Below are 25681 nucleotides of genomic sequence, written 5' to 3' on the forward strand. Positions count from 1 at the left end.
CGCATTCAGGCGCGCGTTGGCAGCTGGTCCCCGGTCAGTTAAATCGTTCCCCGGGAGCGAGTTTTACTGATAATACTGAGGCCGGATCGGTGAAAGGAAGCGGAAACTAGGGCAGGAACTGCGTAGCTTGGCGGGTTTGTCCAAGCTGTTGGCGCCACAAGTTAATTCCGTGTGCGGTCCTCGGTCGGAGTCGAACGTCTCTTGTGCTTCCAGTATTTCTATTAACTGTTGTTTTTCGGGGCTCAAGCAACGCTTCCTGAACACCATGAAACTGACAGAGGGAGCGATAGCGGTAAGGCTACCTACTCGTCAAAAATAGTGAAAAACAATTTTTGTTTTATTTATTTCAGTGGACGAGTTTGTCAGTCATTGTTCAGCGAGGTTAGCTTGTTACGTGGGGCGAGAGAAACAACCGGTTTAAGTCTAATGTGTGTGTTTATATGTGTGTATATATGTATATATGTGTGTGTATATATATATATATATATATATATATATATAATATATAAGTGTGAGTATGTATAATGTGTGTGTGTATGTGTGTATATATGTATAAAGTGTGAGTATGTATAATGTGTGTGTATACGTGTATATATGTATTTGTATATGTATGTATAATGTGTGTATATATGTGAGTATGTATAATGTATGTTTTTGTGTATGTATGCATATATGTATATATGTGTGTATGTATGTGTATTATTTATTTATATATATATATATATATATAAAGAGGACGAGTGCTGTTTTCTGCCTCTGGTGATGAACTGTATCAGGTGTTCATAGGGACATTCAGTCCCCCCAACACCAAAGTACAGCTACCTGAAAGGGGACTTGTTGTCAGATTTCCAACTCAAAGCTCTACTTCTGTATTTGCAGGCTCTGTCAAATGGCAACGGTGGGAATGACCCGGTGCTTCAGTTGGTGGTGAGCATGACAGCATCTGACTAATTAGCTGCTACGTGTAATTAACAATACAGTTAGTAATGAAGCATTGCTGTGAAATTTGCAGCTGTGTTAGTTCCACGACGTGCTGAAATGCTACTCGACTGCTGGACTGTTTTTGGCCCAAAGCATCAAAGATCATGACCCATAATTAGGAAACACTTCCTGGTGTTGAGGATGAGATGTAGTATTTTTTAAAGTCCCGGTGATTGTATTCAGACGCAGTGAGTAGATTTAACTTGTTATTCCTTGTGTTAGTGTTTGAGGTTGATTTGGGGTTTGTTTTTCTCTCCTTGATCACCCTTCAGAACATTCGTAAGATTGAGGGGGGGAATGGTCCTGCCCGCTTTCGGGTGATGATGAGCGATGGACAACACACCCTGTCCTGTAAGTTTGTCTTTTAACTTAGGTTTTTGTTGTATTTGGCAATAATTAAGGGTCCTTACATTTCAGGCGCACAAAGAAACATAAACGAGGCATCTTAAACAACAAATCTGACTATTTAACCACAGAACAATCTAAAGGTTGTTTTTTTTTGTAGCGTTCATTTGGCAAACCAGAATGAACGGTTGTCCTGAGCGAGTAAATTGTTGGTTTCACAGGAGCCACTGTGGTTGTCTTTGACAGTGAGTGTGACGTTGACCTCAGGTAGATGATTATAGCACTACTCTGAAGAATAAACCCGCGACTCCTCTGCTCCACTCTCTCCTTGCTTGCAGCCTTCATGCTCTCTACTCAGCTCAACTACCTGGCTGAGGAGAGCAAACTGGCCCCCAACTGCATCTGCATTCTCAAGAAACACGTGACCAATATTCTGAAGGATGGACGGTACGTATCGAACCCTCTGTAGACAGACCGGGACAATCACTTGGCCGTAATCCAGATGTGTTCCTAAATATCTCAGTAGCTGTGGCAGTAACTATATTCCACATCTTGAAAATACTTTATTCACAAAGAAAAAAAAAAGCACAATATTTATGTATTGTGGAACTACGGATAAAAAATGTGCATTGTGTGGAAATAATCTTGTGTCATTCCTAAAGATGCGCACAAGGCAATTCTCTGCAACTTCTGTTTTATTTTTTTTCCTTTCCTTCATGTTGTAGACGTGTGGTAATCATTCTGGAAGTCGATGTTATCAAGTCAGCTCAAGATGTTCAAGGGAGAATCGGCGACCCGACACCTTACAGTGACGGTAGGGAATCCCAACCATGTCATTAAATTCTAGGAGTGTTCGATCATGTTTAATTTACATCTCTGCATTGTGAGATTGATATTGTGGAATTTTCTGTGCAGGTCAGAATAAAGTTCAGCAGTCAGCCCCAGTTCCTGCAAGCCGTCCTCCGCTGCAGCCACAAAATGGAAATGAAGGTGAACCAAAAAAAAAAAAAAACATGGAAAAAGAAATAATTATGTCAAAAACGCAGCTTGCCTGTTGTTCATGTGAACCACCAGATGGCAGCGTTTCTCTGGTCTTCATGAATTTTGCTGAGCCACAGCTGTTCAGGGTGAGGACTTTTGATATCAATTTAGAAAAAAAAAAAATCAGTGTCAGCAGCCATTTCTTTAGAGTTGTGCTGAGTATTTTAATGACCCTTAAAAATTATTCCAAGCTTCTCTTCCTGAATTGGTGCTCAGTCGAGTTGTTAAAGTCAGTGTGTGTTGAAAAGTCTCCTTCTCTCCCTCTGTGTCAAATCAATCGTTTCATTTAAAAGCAGAGGAACCATTAAGAGCATATTTATTATAGCGTGAACGCATGTGGAAAAACAGGTGGTTGTTGATGTCAGAGAGGAGCATCGGATGGTAGCGCAGAACTAGACCAGTGTTGATGTGCAGTGCAGCCATCAGAGTGGATCATAGCAGGTATTCATCCCTCAAATCTGCCGTATGGGACTTGAGGTTGTGGTGAGCATCCTCCTCATCAGCACAGTCATTGTTCATTTCTCTGCGTGCGCTGCTTGATCTGGGGGCTTAATTACCAGAAGTGCAGCGGTTGGCGAAGTGGGAGGACTTAAGTGGACACTTTGAACTCTAATCCTTCGCGTGAGATGCACACAAATCAAATGTGCAGCGCTTTTTAAAACGGGAAATCTCAAAGTCAGCCAGCACCGCTCTCTCAGGGAAGAGCTGCTACAGTTTGTTACCGCATTTCACACTCCGCTCCAATTCTGTGAAATGTGAATCATCCCGTCCGCCAGAATGCTGGATCTCACACACTCTCCAGCATCTTGGTTTGACAAGATTTTTGTTTCCTGTTCAGTTTTTCCCTTTTTGCTAGACTTGGGAGTCAACGGCAGTGAATTTACTTAAGTCATTAAAGGTTTTCTTTGATGAAACTTCCCTCATGAAGTGAGATAATTATAGTAATCAAGCAGTTGCAATCCAAAGAAATTGGATTTTTGTAATTTGTCTCTGATGAATAATGTATGTGCCTCTCTCTTGACTCCCCTCCATCGCCACTCTTCATGGATCATTTATTTCTCTCATCATTCCTCCAGCAGTGAACAGAGGCTTCAATAGAGATGTTGGGAAGAAGGCACCGCCATTGGCCATGCCCAGCACTCCTGGGGGCGGCTCCAAAGTAGTGCCCATTGCCAGCCTCAACCCCTACCAGTCCAAGTGAGTGCTATAAAGTCAGCATCGAGGTGCCTGAAAGTAACAATAAACAACAGCTAATGGCTAAATTGGCTGTTGACAAAGCTAAATGCAGCTTGGTCACCCTTCACCGCACGAATCGGAGTTAAAGAGATAATTATGGAGCAGAAGAAGAGCTCTGAAAGACCGAGGAGACTCGCACGGGTAGCCAGGTGTGCTGGTTAGAAAAGCAAATCAAAACCCCCATTTGCAGGATGATTCAGCACACTGGAGAATGATGGTGTACAGTGAAGCTGCGGTAGGAGAGGGCTGGACCTGCAGTCACAGCAGAAGAACGCTGAAGAAAATCCTAACATGATAAGCAACAGGAACAAGTGCTGTGGGCCGATGAGGTTTTAATGTTCCTCTGGAGGACAAAGATGAGAAGAAGACTTTGCTGTTTACCATGGGGGTGGATCTCGTGTTGCTTCTCTTGCCTGATGCTTGGAAAGCACTGCAGGGGTGGAGGGACGAATGCATCACCAAGAACCAGCAAACACTCCGCCTTCTTTCACACTGTTGAAAAAGGGATGGCTTCTGTCTCAGGGTTGTGGTCTTAATCAACCCAGGAAGTCCTACATGAACTACGTCAAGAAATGCAAACGGAATATTTCGGAAAAAGCACAGCAGTTTTTCAACAAGTGTGCCACACTGACATATCAGTGACCAGTCAAATGGTGCTGGCAAATAAGTATAAGAATTTGCAAACCTGAACACGCACACACACACAGATATTTGATGGCATTTAAAAACCAAAACAGGCGCATCAAATTATGGATCACTGCAGCCATGATACCAGGAGACGTTTGGACCAGATCTCAGCTGCACACCTGCATTGTGACGAGACTTGACAAATGTGAGCCAAAGGTGTGAAGGAACTACGTTTTGTACGGTGTTGAAAGAATGATTCCACTGGCTTAAATGCCTGCCTGCGTACTGAAAACAGACTTTAGCAATTGGATTTGACAATCAATGCTTTGTTTCCAAGTGTGAGATGGCCTCCTGCAATTTTCAAATCACAGAAAGGTGCAATACTGAAGTCTTGAGTTTGTGACAGAATAATGAGGTTCAGTTAATCCAAGTATGATTATAAAGAATATCTGTGTATGTCCTTAGCTACACCTGCGGTTCAGTCGTCATAATGTCTCTGAGGAGGAGAGAAGAAGGCAGGCACCCATGACAAAAACCTTCTTTATAAAGTACCTTTTTAAAAACCGATGTTTACAAAGTGCTTTGACAGGCATAGTGATGGATATCGGTGTGTCTTGGTCTTTGCTGTGTGTCCCAAAGGGCACGGCGGGGCAGTTGTGCAGAATATAAACACACAACAGTTTGTGAACGAGTCATAAACTCAGACTTATCTCTGTGTGACAGGTGGACGATTCGTGCTCGTGTAACCAACAAGAGCAGCATCCGCACATGGAGCAACTCCCGCGGTGACGGCAAACTTTTCTCCATGGAACTCGTGGATGAGAGTGTGAGCTTCATTTTGAATCCATTATTTTTCACATATATTAGCTTTACTAAGCCAACTATCTTTTAGTATGAAAATGCTTTTTGTGCCTGCTGTAACCAAACTTCCAATTTTGCTCCAGGGAGAGATAAGAGTGACTGGCTTTAACCAAGAGGTGGACAAGTTCTTCAGCCTCATTGAAGTTGGGAAGGTGAGACTTTCCAAATGTTTCTTTATGCCCAAATTCTCTGGCAAAACGGTCTTTTTCTGTGCTGTAAAAGGCAGATTTGGCTGCAGTCTGTTCTGTCAACAGCTGCCAGTACTTAGCGAGTTAAAACCACAGAGACTGAATGAGTCATCTGGCTGCACTGTACCCATACAATAGGCAGCTTACGATCATCTGCCAGCCTTTGTTGATCCCTGACTGTCTGAAGTCATGTTTGAACCGTTCCGTCAGGTGAAATGCTCCCCAGATCTCTGATTAACACGTGCTTCGTCCGTCTGCACCGGCCAGGTCTACTATGTCACCAAAGGCTCGCTGAAGATTGCCAACAAGCAGTACACATCAGTGAAGAATGATTACGAGATGACGCTCAATGGCGAGACCAGCATCATCCCTTGTGAGGACAGCTGTGATGTTCCCATGGTGCAGTGCGACTTTGTCTCTATCGGTGACCTGGAGAACAGAGATAAAGATGCCATTGTGGGTAAGGAATTATAATTTGGATGGAATATCGAAATACGTAATCAAGTTCCCAGACACCTGCTATCTATTTGTCTGCTTCTCATGGACCCAGAAACAAAAATACTTAAAGCCTGCAGCCCAAACTTCAGGTACAAATACACTCCTGGTGTGAAATCTTACGAGAGTTGCAACGGTTATTTTGTATAGATTCAAGTCTTTTCTGAAATTTTCAATTTTTAGAAACGTACTGCTTTAGTTCCTTACAGCAACATCTTCAGATGTCTCGTTTTTGTTCAGATCAATGGCTCTAACATCCAAAGTTAATTCTCATGCGTGACGCACAGAAGTTTAAAATTCCGCACTTTGAGAGGCTGCAACAAGGATGGGCTGAGTGGATCTGCAGACATAGTTTGTTCTGCACATTCATTGGCTGCTGTAAGAGTGAAACACCTTTCAGTTATTACAGCCGTGCTTGCAGATATTTACAGCGGAAGCCAAATAAGTTGAAACGTTAACTTCAAGCTGTCAGGCATAACAGATGAGTCCTTGTGCTTTCTCGAACATGTTGGCATCATTTGTATCACTTGAGACTGAAATGGAGAAACCTGTAAAGCCCAACGTCAGACTTGTAGAACTCAGAAACTGGGCCATGTGAAGCATTTCCAACAAGGCTTCAGGCTCCGTTTGTTCCTCCGCTGCATTGCTGTCTCGGGGCAGTGTTTCTGCCATAAACTGTTTGCTCTGTTCAAAAGGTGGCCACGTTTGCCAGTCCATTTACTGAGACAATAGTGCTTATGGTGTTTTATTCTGTACTCTGAACAATTGCACAGATGGCAAAGATGTGCAACACAATATGGCACCGGTCATTTTTTCACTGGCTCTCAACGACTGCACAGTGCACCAGGCTACAGATCATTTCTTCTCTACCAATATATCATGCTTCCCTCATGGAGGATTTGAGCTCTGTAAGGCCTGAATGCGTCCTGATTCTTCGATGCTCTACCTATCACAAAAAGAGGAAACCAACCATCTTGATTCTCAGTCGAACTCTTCCTGAGATGATCCCGAGCACAGAGCCGTAATCCTGTTTAAGCAGAGGATTGGGTTTGTAGCAGAGAGTAGAGATGGATATGCTGGGAGGCTCAGGTAATTAAAGTACATCAGCAGATAGAGAAAAGAGCTGTGGTACTAATAATACTTCAACTAATGCTAAGTTTCATGGTTTGATCTCTTTCACTAACCGTTTTAGTGGAGTGTTTAGTAATGGTGATATTGGAGGTGACATTCTTGCATTCCATCATGTGTGAGTAAATGTTTTAAAAATGCTGCCTCACTGACAATGTGGAGCAGACATCTTTAGTTTGTTTGGAGCAGCTTTTTAGGAACACATTAATGCTAATGCATGACGCCGCCATGCTGTGTAAATAAACATGTCGCTTCTGTGCCAGTGCTGCCAGTAAAGTCTTGTCTGTTTTAAAAGAATCCAACTGATAGAATCCTAAAAAAAAAGTGATATTAACATGTAAATTCAGTTTTCTGTAAGGTTTAGCATATAAGAGGCAGCGTCAGAGATGCATGGTTGCTTCAGTGTAAACATTTATTTGTGCAGGAAATAGAAATTTGGTTTGTTCAAAATGTTACTCGAATTTGACCCATTTTGAATACACACACACACACACACACACACACACACAAACTATGATTCATGTTTTTCATTGCAGATGTGATCGGTGTGTGTAAGACTGTGGACGAGGTGACCCGCCTCACTACCAAGTCTAACCGCGAAGTGTCAAAGAGGACGCTGGGTCTGATGGACATGTCTGGGAAGGTGGTGTCTGTCACACTGTGGGGAGAGGAAGTGAGTAGAGATGATGAAATACTGAAGGAGGAAGGAGGTGTTGGTGAAAATCTGTCAAGCTTAATCCATAGGAGGGGGCATCCCTGTATCCAACCTGCCCAAAATCATTTGTATGATTTTTATCAGCGGGGGCTCGGCACTTCAGCATATTTACGGTAAAGAGCTGGTCTGAGAACGATTAGGACAGTTTAAAACAGTGGATAAAACCATTTGTTAATCGTAACTGTGATAAAACTTTGAAATTTTATCTGTGATTGCCCAGGTCCACTCTGAAGCCAGTGGAATGCTTCATGGGCGAGGTGGAAGGGTTACACTTGACTCACAAAGTTGATTAAGCTGAAAACTAACCAGCAGTGGTGCCTGAGTCGGTGCAGCTTTCTGTAGTCAGGCAGACATCAGCTCAGCTACATGGCCCCGCCCCCAACCCACATCAATTTACACCTACTGACCAGCATCACATCCTGGGTGATTTGAAGTTGCTGCAAAGCTTCGTGTGAGATTAAGAGAGGAGGCAGACTCTGAGTGAATGGCTGGATCTCGGTACATTCTGAATCACAGGTGTGCTTTCCTCTAACAGCTCTTGCCTCTTGCAGATGGAACAAAAATGATGACGATGGGAATTTGTAAAATCAAGGATTTCAGCTTAACGTTATGAGGCTGTTACAATGAGAGTGGGAAGCCGAGCTGAAGCTGATGACTTGAGAACTCTCAGCATCTGTTGTGGAATAAAAGAGATACTCCTGCAGAGAACTTGTGTTGATTAGAGAGAGTTGACAAACTGCTGCAATTTCACCTTCAAATGCGCCTTGAACAGAAATACCTGTTATCAGTTAGTCAAGTGTTGAATGGAAGCAGATGAGGTCAATCGTGACTAAACATCCTGGCTGGCAGTGATGAAGTATCTGCGCGCCTCAGATCAGTTGGACTGCGCTTAATTTGCCACCGCTTCTTTTGCCGTACGAACACGCAAAGCTTAGATGGTGACCGTCATAAATCCTCAGCCACAATCCTTCAGGGGAAAATGCGTTGGCATGTTGAATTGGACATTGTTGTTGAAATAATGATGATAAGAAAAGACAACTTTACCAACCAAAGCAATCATGTGAGGAACTTGAACAACGTGATATAGGGTCATCCCTCCTGTCTCTTCATCTCTGTTTTGTGTAGGCAGAGAAGTTCGATGGCTCTGGACAACCCATCATAGCCATTAAGGCGGCGAAGCTCTCCGACTTTGGAGGCCGGTCCCTCTCTGCATCCTTCAGCAGCACCCTGATGATAAACCCAGACATTCCTGAAGCGTATAAGCTCCGAGGCTGGTAAGCGAGCCTGATGCTCATAGATAATGCACTTAAGAAAATTGACAGCGTGCCCTCACAACGTGTATGAGACATGCTATACATTTCACACCTGTTTTTTCTTTTTTCTTTTTTCTCCTGATTTATCTCACCCTCTGGATGCTCACATTCCTCATATAACTACTACGGCTGAAATGGAAAGATTCCAAGATTCCATTTCCCATGCTGGGATAGAGCATGCTCTGATTCCCATTATCATGTTTAGCTTCCCTCCATTTGCCACTGTGGTGGTGGGGGGTGGGATTGCTCCAGTGAAATGTTGAATGTAAATGGAAATCATACTTAATCTGTGGAAATGCTCCTTCTACTTCCCTAATCGTCTTTCTAGATGACAAGAAATCCTGACTAATTCCTTTGTGATTACGTTGATTGTAATTGTTGATTGTAATACTGGTGTGTGGAGTGTTTATGTTTTGTTTGTTTTGGGAAATCAGTTGCACACTATAGAGGAGTGTTGTAGAATATTAATGTTAGATACTATAACAGTGACAGTCAAATACAGCGTCGTTCAGTCGTGTGACACGACTTGAAATATTTCTTGCAAAGGAACCTGGGCTGAGGTTTCTTCAAGGTCACGTGACCTGGTGTATGTCAAAGGTAAAGCCTGGACTAAGCGTATGTCCCTGCTACCGAAGTGAATCGTTTGTCGTTCGTGTCGTTGATTTGAAAACAAAGCCGTCGCCCGCGTGTGACGTCGAGGCCGCAGGGACTCTTTGTTTGATGGCGCTATGAAGTGCTACAGATTGTCAGGTTGTTGATAGATGAAGGGCGGCTGATACTTAACCTCACTGCAGCACCGGGGCGCACTCATCGATCTGTCCACCTTTACAGTCCCTACTTAAATAAGCCTGACCTGCCCCTCCCTCCTGACGTGAAAGCAAATGTCTTTATTTGTAAGTGAATCGATCCAGCCCAAGAAATGTTTCCTTATTTACCCTCCAATAGCTGGGCCCACTGCACAAAAAAACAGCGGAAAACCGTCAATTAAATGTATTTTGTGATTAGCCCAGTGTAGCATTTTATTTTGCCTTGACAAACTGTGTGCATTTACACTTGTTAAGACCTTATCTGCATGATCAGCCCGGTAAAATGACTCGACTTTGAAGGTGAGAGAGAAGCAAATCCAAATAAACCCAATATGCTCCAGCATGCCTCAGTAATGGGGAGATAGAAGATATCTGGGCTCATGGCAATTGCTCGCTGATGGTTTGAGTTTCTTTGTTTGAATCGAAAGTTCCGTGAGCGCTGCTGATTTTCTTGTAATCGAATCGTTCTACATTTTCCACAGTGATGCAACTTGCTTTATTGTCAGGTAAGCATCCACTAAAGGTCACAGCCGGAAAGAGGCCAAGCTCGATCCATCCAAGTCAACTCAAGTGCGAGCCACCATGGTGGAGACAAGACCATTAAGCTGCAGGTGTGACCACCAAAGTACCGCATGCCTCGTGGCGTCAAAGGGAAAGAGAGAGAGCAGCCCTCTTAGTTAGTTGTAAGGTTGAATTACTGAGAGCTAGAGATGAGAAGGTACGTCTGTGCCCAGTAACGAAGCTTCTGTTAGCTTGGCAAGATCTAAAAGATGGACAGTAGAAAAAAGGAAGCAAATCAATTAAACCCAGAACAAGTCTGAGTTATTTTATAATCTTTCATGGAGAACCCAAAGCTTTCTTTGTCAGCACAACAAAGGATGCTGAACTTTTACCGGTGCAGAGGCATCTTAATTTGATTGTGGGTTCTTTTTTTCTGTTTTTTTTTTTTTTTTTGGTGCAGACCTGAGGGACGTCCTCAAATGAATCATCTATCCTTGGTGAGCTGTTGAATCTAACTCATGCAAAGTATCAGTGGTGCCGCTCAGCACTTTACACATTATACAGAAAGCTGAGTTGTATTCTCTGATGTGACTAATCAGTCTTGCAGCAATTAAAAATGGCTTTAAATTCCTTAAAATAAAAGTGCTGACCTCTGCTGCACTGATTCTGTTGATCTCGGTGCATAGTTGGTGTGCGGTCTCTCACTCTCACTTTATTATGTCTTTAAATTACAAATTAGCAAGCTGTGTAATCCAGTTTGGGATTTACAGGGATAGTTATCAGTGTAAAAAACATCCCTACTGCAGTTAATGTTCATCCAACTGTGCAGATGAGTTTGTCCATTAGGTGGCAACAGCACATTTAGAAATGGTGGCTCTGTCTTGTCTCCTCCTGTCAGGCAGGCCAGCCACTACTCCAACGACATTCTGCATGTTTACTTGCAGCTCCTGATGCTGTCAACCTCAGACATTCACCGTCGACTCATGTAGTCACTCAGGGCCAAGCTGACATTTGTCCGTCTGTCTGATCATGACGACAGCTTTTTTCGCTTACAATTGGGTTGCAGTAATTATGACAGCCCACGAGCAAACAAGGTCTAACGCTCCCAGTGAACATGATGCCTCATTACTCGCTTGACTTTTATTTTACCCTGATATTTCGCTGTGCTGTAATGATCCGATTGGGTAGCAGCACTTGCTGAAGAGGTGATGAGGTTTTTAGAACAGACTTGGTGAATATTTTGCACCAAATTTAGGAGAAGAAGTCCTTCAAGCGCTGCTATCAATCTACCCCTCAGCTGAGCCACTCGACCTTGAACTGCTTCTCTGGATCAGCTGAGTAGCACAAAAAAAAAAGCTGCTTTTTATGTTGAATTTACCAGTGTGTGCATCACATTGGTGGGGCGGAGCTACTCTAGTTACATGCAGTGTGTGTTTCTCATATTGCCTGGTCACAAACGGAGAGCTAAAAATCAGGAGCACACACAGTCGGGTTACGTTGAGATCCGTTCACTCGGACCACATTCAGAGGTGGTCTGGGCCACGTTCAAGGAGGGCCTAATCAACAGATTTTGACGTTCTTTCCAAGTATGTACTCAGTCATATGCCATTTGCTGCATACTATTAGTTACATAATGCCTTAAAAGTCAAAGCCCAGCAGACATGACGAGTGTGTCAAACATTTTGGGCAATTCACTTTGCTTGGAACATGCCAAGGAATAAAACATCCCCCCCCCCATACACACACACACCTCACCCCCTGCCTCTTCTGTTATGTTTCATCAGACTGGAGAAGCATCGCTGCACGCTGCTGGTCAAGAATTGACAAGTGTGGCACTCTGCCTCTTGTTAAATAAATCTAGCTCGGCCAAGTGTTACGCCACATATGTAGAGCTGATGGACTTAAGCTGTTCTAATTTACATGTGTGCTCGTATGTGAGGGTTTGCCTGGCATGTCATCATCAGAGGGTGTACAAGGAGGGTCTGTGAAACACATCCACATCCTAGGCAGTCTTTTTTTTTTTTTTTTTTTGACAGCACGGACTTGGAAGTCTGCTGGAAAACACATTTATTAGTGAATGAATAGGAAAGAAATCTTAGGCTGGATATAATTAAAGAGGAGGAATAACGTGTGTGTGTGTGTGTGTGTGTGTGTGTGACTCTTCCGAGTCATGATCTAAGTTGGGATTCCTGGTCAGGTGAGATCGCAGCAGGTCAGTCATCGCTATCCACTGACTTGAGAGTACAGAAGAAAGCCCCATACTGCCCTTGACTGGTGTGATACAGACATCACATTTATTCAAATCAACAGTGTGTTCTGTTTTTCCATGGAGCTCCTTTTTATAGGGCAAACTCATAAAAATTCAACTATTTGACACACTGGCGAGAGTCTACTGATGCATGCAGTACTGTCTCAGTCGTCGGAGTGGCGTGTACATGTTCCCCTCGCTTCCATTTTACAGTGTTAATCACTGTACACAGCGCACCTGGTACAGGTGGTTGAATAATTCTTTGACATTTGAAATCAAACATTTTGCCATAAATCTTCTAAAATTAAGATATATATTAAAGTTATCTTTCTAAGTAATTAGCCACAACCGTGGCTGCTCCTTTTTTATTCATTCAGTGTTTGACTTGTGGCGATCAGTGTCACACAACATGGAGTAATCACTCTTGTGGTGTGTTTGCCCATCTCAGCTGAGGCAGCAGTCTCGTGACAGAGCTGAGAACATAGTTTACTGAGAGATTCCCTTCCTGCCGCTCCCACTGACACGTGTATGCCCTTGTCCCAGTTCATTGACACGCTGTCGTTTGACATGTCTATGCCGTGCACATGCATGCCTGCCAACCTGCAGTGGCGGCCATCTGTTTTTGTGTTCCTGCAGTCAGCAGCACGTCTTCAGAGAGACAAACTCAGTCTGGATGCTTCTTTCAGTTGACTGTTGCACATTTTCTGCCCCGTCTAATTTGTTCTTTCTGTCTCCTTCATCAAGATCACTGTTGTGTGACTGTGTCGTGCCATTTCTGTTGCTTGTGCTTCTTGCTGTCTGTATGATTAAAACCAAATGCAGTTTTTAGAGTGGAGGCTGTCATGGTGCTATCTTGAGTGCTTTGCGGCCCTTTTGCTTATCTGCCAATTCAGATGTCCAGAGCAGCCACGTAACACTGCAAAGCCCTTCGAGTCCTGCAGTCCTGCCTTCGTTTCAAGTGCGATACATTTTTAATCCTTTCAGCTGTGTTGTTAGCAGATTTTTCTCCCTTGTAGAACACCAATCCCAGATATGAATCCATGACAGAGAACACATTTGATTTGATTTGTCAGGATATCTTTGTTCAAGTCTCTGACTCAGTACAGGCACAATTAAAGGAAAACCCATGCAGTGACGCTGGAGAGGAAATTGGTGCCACCATAAAGAATTGCTCACATTTGTCAGTAGGAGGGGAAATTGGCAGTCGGCGTCACCGCTCAGGCAACAGTCTGAACCGTTAATGGGGATATTTTCAATTAGTCCTGCCTCCAAGAGCAAGGCCTGCTCTCCCTGTATTTACAGCCTGACCTCCCCATTGTGCGTCTCCCTCTGCCTTGTGGCCAACAGATTACCAAGCTCCATTGATCTCTCTGATGGCTTTTAACTTCTTTTTTGGGGGGGGGGGGGCGGCACGTTGCTGCCACCCATCCTTTGTTCTTACACCTTTCCTTCACTCCTCCTTCTTCTACCCATTGTCTTCCATGAATTACCAGTGACACTGGATGAAAATGGGTTTCTGATATCAGCCCTGACCCTGGCCAGCTCATCTTCCCTCCTCTGTTGATTCATTTCTCAAGTCTCTCAGCCTGCCTCGCTCTCAGCTGAGCCATCCCTGCTTTGACGAACACAAATGAATGCTCCGCCTGAAACAGGATTTTTTTTTTTTTTTTTTTTTAGATCTAACTGTTAAATGGACAGCCTGCAGCGTGCTGACATCCATGTGGGCAGCACTACATCATGCCTCCTGCTTTGGTTTGGATGCACTGAAATGAATAAAGTGTGGTCCAGAATATTGCAGTACGAAAGTAGGCCTCAGCACACCGGCATGAGGAACCTGAGTGTTCATGCATTGTGAACTTGGGTGATTGTGATGATGTAGGGTAGAAGTCCTGAAACCACTAAAAGGTGTACTGATGAAGGTTAAATTGTTGGTGATTTTTCTCCCACACAGGTACGACAAGGAGGGCCACGCCATGGACGGAATGTCTCTGACGGAGCTGAAAGGTGGCAGCGGGGGAGGAAACACCAACTGGAAGGCTCTAGCTGATGTGAAGAATGAACATCTGGGACATGGAGACAAGGTACTGAAGCCTGATGCGCTCAAACATTCAAAATATGGTAGCTTAAGACATGTTATTATTCCAGAATCATTCTTTGAAGGTATTCAAGGACAAACTCAAAGAGCAGTGTGAATCCCAAACAAAAAACACTATGCTGCTCACAGTTAAGCTGCATATTTTTATTCTGTTTATTGAAACCCCTGTTGCACTCTGCAGGTATGTATAGTCCCAGTGTAACCTTGCCATGTTTGTAACGCTGCATTGCAAAGATTCTCTTCAGCTGACATGTCAGTATGATGAATTTCCATAATCACTGACTCATAAAATGACTGCAACACCACTTACGTGTGCTAAAAATCAGATTCCACTGAGGTTCCTGATCTCCTCCCACAGCTCATTAATCCAGTGTATTGTGGGTGTCCTCGTTCAGTCTGGGTGTATGTTCTCAGTGAAAGTCACATTCATCTCCTGTACTGTTTATAAAGATTACACAGGCTCCATTCTTTGCCCTCTGTAATGAAATTACCACTCTCAGGTAAGTCAAGTCATATATGTTCTAGAATTTCAGACTCTTTTTGTATACACTGCTGAGGGAGAAGGTGCTCACACAAGCGAGCAAATCGACAGGAGCAGAAATAGGTGACCTGTGCAGAGATATTAGTTTATGCAATTTAACAAAGGTAATTTGGCTTGCTCTTTACTTAAGTAATCATCCTATGATGAAAGAAACCCATGAAGAAAAGAACCATTTCGGTATGGTGTGAGATGATGATGATGGTGTTGATGATAGGACACCAAGACACAGCAAAGAAACTATTCAGCAGGGACAATCAGTTTTAGGGAACTTCCATTCCTCAGAAAGAAGGAAATGCAAACATTGAGGATCTAAATGGAAGCAGCAGATTCCTCTGAAGAAAATGCGTTGTGGTAAATGAGTACGTTAAATATTTTGATGTGTGTGCTGGGCCCTCCGGTTCTTAAGTTGCTGTGGCCCTTAATACTTACGGGTGGGTATATTTTAAAAATCGGGGTTTCTGCGCAGCCTCTTGCCCCCCCCCCCCACACACACACCCTCAGTAAGCCAGATCAAGTGATAACTTGACGCTCCTCACCGTGATACAGAGTTGCCCCCTAATAGTCAACTAAATGTTAGTCAATGAGGAAAGTCTAAGTCTGCCAAGTATTGACTGGCGGTTAGTCGCAGGGAGAAAAAAAATCAAAGTCCAAAGGCAGCACTCAGTCACACACCGAGGAGCCCTGACTGGTCACCAGCCCCGTGCTGCCTCCCGAGGAGGATTTTCTGCTAATGAATGCTGTTCTTCACTGGTATCACCTGCAGGAATGATTCCAGCCTAATCAGACTAATGGCCATTTTACAGTTGCTAATTAAATTCATCATCTATCTGCTCAACCTGAACTGAGTTCATTCAATGTATGACTTAAGTTTGAGTACTTTATGATAATGAAGTCTCATCCATCCACATGATTTGACACTTAATGCTGACAAAAGTGATAAATACAGAATTAGAAGGCATTAAAATGAAAGCCATAATATTGGGGAAAAGATGTCAGAGGGTTGGATGCTGGTCTGCTGCCTGGGGCTGAGAGTAACCCTGGCCTACTTTTAGAGGCTTCATAACGCTCTCGTATGTGACCAGGATGGCAGGATTCCCAGTCATAGATGGTTAACGGCTTATTAGTTCACCTTGTGCTTCTTTCGGTGTTGCCACTTCAGGTCCTCTATCATCCTGACGCCTACAATGCAGCTTAAGTCCCATCTATTTCTTTTTCTCTTCACTTCCATACCCCAAATCCTGCCTGTAACTATTAGCCAGCTGTCAGGTTTTAAGGGCTTCTCTTGGCATTAGCTTCCTGCTGCTGTGGAGGAAATGTGTGACCCCGGGCTATGGAGGCTCTTGCTCCTCCTCAGCGTGGTGTGTGATGAGTCCCAGTACTGACAAAGGAGCAGAGCTGAGGCTGTCCTCAACCCCTCTGAGACATCCCATACACGAGGGCATGGGGGTCAGGCCTCTCCAGACCCCTACACTCAAGTCTGTTACAATTAATTGTCCCTGTCACAAAGTCTTTGTGCCACAATCTCAAGTTGCCACGTTGCTCCTTTGCCCTTTCTGTGACAGTAAGTGGCCACAGTCCTTGTTGGCTTGACACTACTTTGTAACGGCCTGTGACAGAGATGAGAAACAAATTCTCCTGTTCCTCGCCGCACCGAGGCAACTGTGGTCAGCCGCTCGCTAATTGAAGTGGTATTTACTTGATTAATTGAACCTCTTTTGGAAAGTAGAGGAGGTTGTCTGGATTGTTTTCGGAAAATCAAAACAGTCATTAAAGAAGCTTAGCTGGCGGATGGATGTGTTGAAACAGGAGGATTTTCCATTATTTTGACGCTGTCATTTTCCGCTCTCCAGGGCTTTTTATTTATCCAAAGTGACAGTGACTATCAATAGCCTGCGCTGGAAGTTAATTGCCAGTGTATATGCTTTGCATACTAAACCAATAGTGAGAAAATGAAGAAGTGAGAGACTGACTGAACAGATTTTAATTGAACTTAAGGTGTTGTTGGGATAGTTTTCCTGTTATTTTCTCAGAAAATATTGAAACAATTAAGAGTTTGAAGTTGTGAGATCCAGGAACTCGGGCTGCGTGTCTTGACCAGGCATCCTGACGCTTATCAATTCTCTCACCGTCACCAGTCGGTGCAGTTGAGAAACTACTTCCACATATACCCCAGTGCGAGTGACGCTTCTGTGTTACCTTGATCATTGGTTAATATTGTTGGTTATTATGGCTTCAAGGTGGCAGGCGTGTTGATCTGCACCCTGAGCTTCTGCCTCCAGCTGACCATGCGTGGGACCTCTCTGTTCTGAAGGTTGATGATGAGAGAATGCCCAAACCCATCGGCTGTTCGGGAGATTCTTTTACTCTGCGTTACGGCCACTGCTGCAAGAGGCTTACTGGAGGTGGAGCGGCGATGTGACTCACCTGCAACCTTGTTAAAAGTTCTCATTCCTTCATCACAGCGCATCCAAAAGCCTCCTTTTATATATTCATCTTATTTATGAATGTGAAATTCCTTTCGCTTGCCTGGGTATTTTCCATGCAGAATAGGGATGTTTCCTAAAAGCTATTCATGTGCAGCCGGGGTCTAAGTCTTGCCTCGACATCACGGAGGAGGCAGCAGCTACCTCACTCATTTGCATTTATGTCAGAGCCATTAGGATTCTGGTTTGGGCGTGCAACTGCAGCACAAATGTTGCTCCCTGGCTGCTTGTGTACTCCACTACACACCCAGAAAATACCATCTTAATGTTTGTTTGTGTGTTGTTGTGTTTTTTTGGGGGGTTTTAATTTATGCCGCCTGCCTGGAATGTGCTTGTCAACATATTCAGCATTCAAAAATAAAAAGGTCACGAAGGAGCTAAAACTGCAGTCTGAAGCAAGAACCAAATTTATTTTTATTTTTTGAATAATACTTGAATGTGGGGTTCAATGGTATGACTTTTGATTAATTATCTATATATTTTCAAGCTCGTTGTAATATGGGATGATGCAGTTTACAGGGATGAAGTTTGATTTAAAACAGAAATAAAACGCTACTTCACCAGGATTAGGCTGTAGTATTATTTTTGAAGCCGTTTGCCAACTTCTAAATGTGTTGGTTTTTATGTCGTTTGTCCTTCTCCTTTCTAGGCGGACTACTTCACCTGCATCGCTACCATAGTGTACCTGCGCAAGGAGAACTGCCTTTACCAGGCCTGCCCGAGCCAAGACTGTAACAAAAAAGTGGTAGACCAGCAGAACGGCATGTTCCGTTGTGAGAAGTGTGACAAAGAGTTTCCAAACTTCAAATACCGCCTCATTCTTTCTGTGAGTGACTCAGCAGCACCAGCTCTCCTAAGGCTACATCCACACCATTGGGTTTTTGTTTTGTAGCTTTTTTTTTGCCTTGTGTACATGTGTTTACAAAAAAAACAAAACTGAGACTTTTGGAAAAGCTGCTGACATTTCTCCAGTCTCTGGCTTAATCCGAAGTGACAGTGAATATCAATTGTCCAATGCTTGAAGTTAATTGGGGCTGAATGTCCTTTGCATACTAACTCAGTGGGCAAAAGGGAGAAGTGAGACTGAGGAGCTTTTTGTTTACCAAATGTGTGTGCTTTCGTGTGTACAGGGACAACCAGACTTTGGGAAATATTGACGTGAAGGTGCACATCTAGAGGAGTGCGTTGGGGGTGGGCTTCAGTGAGTCCCATGGGACCCAACAGAAATCACAGTCAGTCGCAGTCGGTTTTGTTGAGGGGAAGATAAAAGCAGGTTTTAAGAAACTAAAGCGCGACAACGCAGGTCAGAATATTTACTATTAGAGCTGAACTGCAACACTTAATATTTTGCGTGACCATTGACGGACATGAACCAGTTTGTCTGAGTGTATAGCCGGACAGAGAAGACGTGGATTGTACCAGACAATACGCTTGATTTTATAAATGGATGCTGAGACACTTTGCTGACTTCTGGAGTCCAGCAGAAGTAATGCAGAAAGCAAGAACATTTTTTGTGAGGTCAAGACAGATATTTGAAAGGAAAAATACACTTTTTTTGTCTGGCAAATACAAGGAAGGATCATGTTTGGTTTTTTTTCCCCAAAAGGAGAAGAGACAAAAGCTTTGGAAGTCATTATCGGGAGGGTATGAATGATAACATTTGCAGGTGAGACTGGACACGCATCGTGGTAATGCGCTGGAGTGAAACATCTTGGGAGCGATAATGGTCGGTACGGACTGCTACGCTTTGGGTTTCTTTCAGTAAAACTTTCACTTAAACCCGGTCCAGTAATGGAGCTCTTACTTTACGCCATTGCTTTTGTTCGTTTGTTCTCAGTATTTTAGTCCTCCTCAACTAAGCAACCAATTGTCAACTTGCTGATCGTCATAATAACACCAGAAAATATGCATCACAATTTTTTTGATAAGTCATAAACGCACTTTAGGGAAAAGAAATTTCATACCTTTTTTTAAAATGTAAATACGAAGCCTTCGATGTAGGGTTTCTGTTCGTGGAAGCGTGTGCGGCGTGTACTCATCTCAGTAGGCTGTTCTTCCTGATGTGTCATCATTCCAGGCAGTCGTGCATCTCATTACTCTGACGTTCACTTCCTCTGAACTGTTGTCCTTTACCTTCTCTCTGTCTCCAGGGACTCGAGCCTCTCTCACCCCTTCAGACCAGCTCCCTGTAGTTCCCCCAATCTGCTCTTTCTACTTACATGTGGAGACATTTAAAACCATTTCTGGTGACAGACCAACAAGGACTATTTTTAGATCGTTCTCTACCCTTGGGATTAACCTAGCCTTCCTTAATTGCTACAGCTTTGCATGCAGTTCCTTTAGTCATTTGACAGAATGTGCAGGGGTAAACCCAGATGCCCTTTTCTCTGCTCATTTGCAATCAAATTTCTTTCAGAAAAAAACAATACAAAACATTGAACTCAAAAGCATACAGAGTGACGTGAGCTGCTTTTGTTTTCCAACACTCCCCAGTTGACATATTTTTTTCTGCAAAAGCTCAAACACAAGCTGTGAATTCGCTCCCAATGTATGTATCACAAGTGCATTGTGAATTTGTTTTTTCTTTTTTCTTTTTTAACGGCGAGGCTTGGCAGCAGGATGTGGTCTAATTAAAGATGTGTTAACTATGCACTATTTTCAGCATCCACAAAGAACCATCAAAACACTTTATGATGCTCCCTCACAACATGTAAACAAGAAAACATTCAGTCCCTCTATGTGCAGCTGACTCCTTGTCTCTTTGTTTTTTCGTAATTTTTCAGGCCAACATCGCAGATTATGGGGACAACCAGTGGGTGACTTGCTTCCAGGAGAGTGCAGAGGCCATTTTGGGCCAGAATGCAGCTTACCTGGGGCAGCTCAAGGACTCGGTAAGACAGCACTTCTTTCATGTAGTGCTGGCCTCGGGAAATGGCCAGTGTAAGGGCTAGAGCTCAGGCTTTGATACTGCCAAACATTCACACTCACACACTCCTCCTGCATCTGCAGAAGTGTGTTGATTATCTGCCAGGTTTCTTGTTGAATATTTTAAACATCGCAGTTCGGTGTCAAATGGTGAAACCATGAAACCAACAAAGAACATGTTGATTTCTGGAATTGAAATGAATCAAATCATTTTCTCTGGCAATTTCAGAACGAAGTTGCCTTCGACGAGGTTTTCCAGCAGGCCAACTTCAACACATTTGTCTTCCGCAACAGAGTGAAACTGGAAACGTATAACGTAAGTAAACCAGGATTGGTAATTATTCAGATAAAATGGCTCAGAGTTGACTGTTAATCACGGCCGACTCTCGAGACAAACCGTACTGCTGTCACGAAAATGGAAAATATGACTGTTAAAGACAATGAGGAAAATTGCAGCCTACCCACCCACCTTCATTTGAATGAAATGCACGGCATGTTCACGGGTTCTTTAAATCCTCCTGTTTGTAGTTTTTCTCCATTAATGAAAATACCCGTCCTTCATTTTGAATGGCTGTGGAGTCGAGAAAACAACAATAAATGTTTGCCGTCGAGTGCTGCTCATTTTCAGTGGCTTTGTGACGGGTGCGCACACAGATTAGTCGCGGTCACTATTTCCTGTCGGCCACACAGATAGAGGTTTGTTTTGAGGGAAGCACATAAAAGAATTGATTGGGCTGGGACTCTGAGCAGGAAGTCTGGAGCCCAGCCAGGGGCTGCATCCGCCTTCGACGCACAGAGGAGGCCACTGTGTCTGTCACATTCAGCTCAGCGTCCTCACTGCCAATGGCACTGCTACAAGCATGTATTGGCTGCTGCCTCCGAACCCCGCACTCCTTCAACAGAGACACCTGCATCCCATTTTTGGGATTTATTCTCTTCCCTCAATACTGCAAGCCACCTATTGTGTGTTGGCTCTCACATGTTGTCATGTTCAATGTGGTGTGGGCTTGATGTGGGACAGAGCAGGTCCTCCAGCGTTAACCACACCATTCTGGGCTCTCTCAGAAGGGTTAGCACATCAGCTGAGGAAAACTAAAAGCCTTGATTTATTTAACAGCCCAAGAAGGACTATGATATCATGATTATGACTGTGATATTCCAAGACATGAAGCTGACTTTGAGATTCTATATTTAGTAACTGATTCAAGTGGCTGAAAAGAACGACAAGGATTGATTGATTGTGTTTATTTCGAACGTGTAAACAGTGAAAACAAAGACAAGATCAGGTTAACAAGGAAATGAATAACTAAATTATTAGACAGATAAACGGACAACAAAATGTAAACAAAAGACATGAAGGAAAAGGGGTAGGAGGAGGTGTAAACTTGTCAAGTCCTACCCCCTAGCTCAGGAAAAGGTTAAGTTATCAGTATTAGAAATAGATCAACATAAAAAACAAGCTATATGCTAGGCCTGGGCGATATGGACTTAAAATAATATCTCAGATTTTTTTCACAATAAATTCAATTAACGATTTTTTCCTTTTTTTTTTTTTTAAGAAAATTAGAAGTACAAAGAACAGAGAGAACTCAAAACAATGATCAAAAACTTAACTAACCACTGTATATATGGGTACCATATCTTTAGCGATGTGCAATGCACACTGCAACCGCTGCAGTGATTGCTGCATGCGCAGGAAACAAGGGGGAGGGGTGAAGGGGAACGCTATGGAAGCTCCCGGGGGACAACAGGTGCGCCGTAGCAAGAAGAGTAAAAACTGGACTTTTTAATCTTTTAAATTGTCCGCAACAAAAAACTTGAATTCATTGACAAAATCCATATATCCCCAGACCTACCACATGCTGCACATGTATTTACAGGTAATGAGGCTCTTCCAGGTTGCTGTGTCTTGGCTTTATTTTTAAACTGTTGGATATGTTGACTTTTCTCTGCCTCCACTCTTAGTCCATTCGCAGTTCAACTCCACAGGTGCCCTCTGTTGAGGTGTGCAGGTGCTGGCTGCAATCACCTGAGCACCACGTGCGTCGATCGCATGTTAATTCTAAGGTGGTTTAATACAAAATGGCTCTTCACCTAAAAAGTGTAATTTAGCTTTCAAGTATGATGCAAAAACGGTGCATTTGCACACCGGCAAATGAAGACGGGTGCATGTGAGGAGACAAAGGGTCAACTTATCGGGGACAAAAAAAACCCACAAACCCTCCCACTCACTCACACTTGCAGTAAAAGAGGATTTTAATTATGATGTCCCAGTCTTGTGACCTTCATCAGACTGCTTTTGAGGTGGAACAGTCCCACGACGGTCACGAGACCCAAACATCATTATGGAAATCCTTTTACTGCGAGTGTGACATTGTGCGGGAAGTTTTTCTTTACCTTTTTGAAATGCTCAAATTTAGGTTTTGCAACAGCACGTGTTTCAAACGCCACAGCCGTCATTCCAAGTTGTCCTGATGCAGCCCCGTGCTCGCTACAATCCACGTGACACGCGCGTGGGCCTGCGAGCATGTTTGGCTGTACTCGTTCGTATACATTAATATATCAATGAGCTTCTCGCTCCCTCCTGGTGTTTGCCCAGGATATTCTTAGGAGTTGCACTGCTGAGATCCAGGCGCACTAACACCTAAAATAGGCTCGAAATGCTCCGAAATGGCTGCGTTCCGGAGCCCTGAATAATGATGAATACTTTATTATTAATGCTGCCACACACTGAGAATTGTTGCGCTCTTTCTGAATGGTGAGGATTCTGTTCATCGTACCACCAGTTCACATTCAGACCCGATAGGAAACTCCACAGGGTGCCTTTTACTCTGTTATGAAGACGATTCAAAACTTTCCCTTTTTGTTTGGCAAGTGTGTTTTAACCCGTTTTCCATTTTGATGCTTTTGCTTAATCCACTCTTAATATAATGACCAGAAGTTAAATATATTCTGAGTGATGCATCACCAGATGAAAGTTTGTGCATGTTAATTCTGTTATATTTCGCATTATCTTGAAAATATTACTCAGTTGGACATATATATATTTATTTTCTTCATCCCCATTTATCTTGCATCATATGAAACGAGTAAAGACATTTATAATGGGTCTATTCTTGAGTGTGGGCACCAAAGCAAAAGAAATATGATTAGAATTTCCTCCACTTTAGCAGCAAGAGGATTAATGGAGACAAAGTGAGTGTAACCTCGGTTTAAAGTCAGAGAATAATAGCCGTGGTGGAAATGACCTTTCCCTGTCTAGACAGCTGTGGAGGTGGTTATGGCTGTGAAAGCATTCAGGAGAACGCCAGCATGTCTCAGACATCTCGTCCAAATGTATCACATTAACCTACTGTGTCATGCAGGGAGGGAAGATTCCTACGTTCATGTGTCTGTACCTCATTTGGTACAGCAGCACAACTAAAGCTAAAAGGATTTGATATCCCATGTGAATGTGGCTGCTTATGGATACACAACGAACCAGGGAATCCAGCATCTGTGCGTCTTGTGACTGGGCTGTGCTATTGTTTGTGTGATAGGATGAATCCAGGATCAAGGCTACAGTGCTGGACGTGAAGCCTGTTGACCACAAGGACTACAGCAAGAGGTTGATCATGAGCATCAGGAAAATGGCGGCACAGTAGGGAGCCGTGATCTCGCCCCGTGTGTTGCTTGGGGTTTTGTAATTTTTATTTTTTTTTTCTATGCGCCCAACAAGCAGCTCTGAACAACTTAGGCTTTGTCTACTGATACATTTGTGATGAAGTTGTTGTTGTTGTTTTTTTGGTGTCTTTTTTTTTTTCTACTTTTCCTGTGAATGAGAACGCCTCAAAGTAATACTGAACTACCGGGGAAGGAACAGCTGACCTGCTCTCTGTGTTCCGGACCGGGAACTGTCTGTATTGTTGTTGAACTTCTTTTGCAATGCGGGGATGTGAGCAGAGACCGGGTCAGTAAGCCACAAAAGAAATGGGCAGTGTGTCTGTCTTAAGTCAGCCAGTTGTGTGTCTACACACCGTAGTCATGTGGGGCCGGTGGTTGGTTGAAGCAGGAGACCAGCAAAGTAACCAGCAGACTTTTCACCCTCTGACGCACACGTAGAATGCCTGGGCCGGACCTGCACACCCCTGATAAGACTGTTTATTCTCTTTTGTTTTTGCTGCCTTTGTCACGTAGTTGCGAACACCTTAACACATGCACAGTGCAAAGAAGTTACTGCCTCCTCCAAGTAATACATTTTCATTTCCCGTGACTTCTTTGTGAATTTCCTTTGTCATTTTTGTATGTGTGAGAGAATAAAGATACACGTGATCAAGTCGTTGTTCCGCAGTGGATAATTTATTCTCGTCAGAGTATGAACACTCTAGTACTGTTAGTTCACTTTTATCATTTTTGTCCCACATTCTGATTTGTCCTTAATAAAAAAAAAACAAAAAAACTTTTTTTTTGTTTTTTTTTCTGCCTCCACTAAGGGATTCCTCACAGGCACGCCGTCTCTCCTCATGTCTCAGATGTGCAACAGATTTTCCTTTTAAACCTTGATGTTGTAAACCAGAACCTCAGTACTGCTGCATCCCTCTGTTTTTCTCCTCAGTTACTCATCTCTGTCTTGTACGTCTGTTGCCTGTAAGTTGTTGAGATGGATTAAAAGAACCTGTCCCAAAATCACAAGACATTGCACTTTTTTTTTCATCTTTTAATTCACCAGTGCAGCAACTCTTAGCACCGTTTACTTTTATTTCGCGGATGCCAATGAGGAGAAACGATGTAGCTTCACACTTGGCGAGAAGTCAAGCTCGGGAGAATTTGCTCGGCTGCGTGTAAACGGGGTTAATAGTGGAATATTCCTCCCTTTTAGCTGTGTAAACTTAGCTGAAGTATTGTCATTTTCAGAAGGGCAAAAACCAGAATAATAGTGGAATACTGAGCGTGTGTAAATATAGCTCATGATTCGGTCTGATGTGAGACTTGTCATTGTCTTCTCTGTAGATGTCTTAATCTTCAGTTTTGGCAGCAGCTTTTTAAAGATTCGATGCTGCAGGCTGAAATGTTTTTCGTTGAGACTGTCGACACTCAGTCCTTCATATACATTTGGCTTTGCAGCAGAAGAGCTTCAGGTCAGTGTGTTAACATTTCAGTAACTATGTAACCA

At 43.3% G+C, this 25681-nt stretch overlaps 1 protein-coding gene across 3 annotated transcripts; it reads left to right on the top strand.

Moving 5' to 3' along the window:
* On the top strand, positions 1 to 25184 carry rpa1 (replication protein A1). Of its 3 annotated transcripts, XM_086215276.1 has the most exons (18): positions 1 to 292; positions 880 to 927; positions 1013 to 1169; positions 1254 to 1332; positions 1665 to 1773; positions 2052 to 2140; positions 2242 to 2316; positions 3444 to 3564; positions 4954 to 5056; positions 5175 to 5243; positions 5547 to 5739; positions 7439 to 7575; positions 8743 to 8891; positions 14437 to 14566; positions 18254 to 18430; positions 20388 to 20495; positions 20759 to 20845; positions 24069 to 25184. In XM_086215276.1, the coding sequence occupies exons 4-18, from the start codon at positions 1302 to 1304 to the stop codon at positions 24171 to 24173; spliced, it is 1683 nt and encodes a 560-aa protein (XP_086071402.1). In that variant the 5' UTR covers positions 1 to 292; positions 880 to 927; positions 1013 to 1169; positions 1254 to 1301; the 3' UTR covers positions 24174 to 25184. The 3 variants fall into 3 exon arrangements, with proteins under 3 accessions (XP_086071402.1, XP_086071400.1, XP_086071401.1); XM_086215274.1 differs by lacking the exon at positions 1013 to 1169; XM_086215275.1 differs by lacking the exon at positions 1013 to 1169 and having other exon boundaries at positions 3447 to 3564.
* The last annotated feature ends 497 nt before the right edge of the window (positions 25185 to 25681 follow it).

This window comes from Aulostomus chinensis, chromosome 10 (genome assembly GCF_037954235.1).
Source record: "Aulostomus chinensis isolate RoL2024-O1b breed Wild chromosome 10, RoL_Achi_v1.0, whole genome shotgun sequence".
Classification (NCBI taxonomy): domain Eukaryota; kingdom Metazoa; phylum Chordata; class Actinopteri; order Syngnathiformes; family Aulostomidae; genus Aulostomus; species Aulostomus chinensis.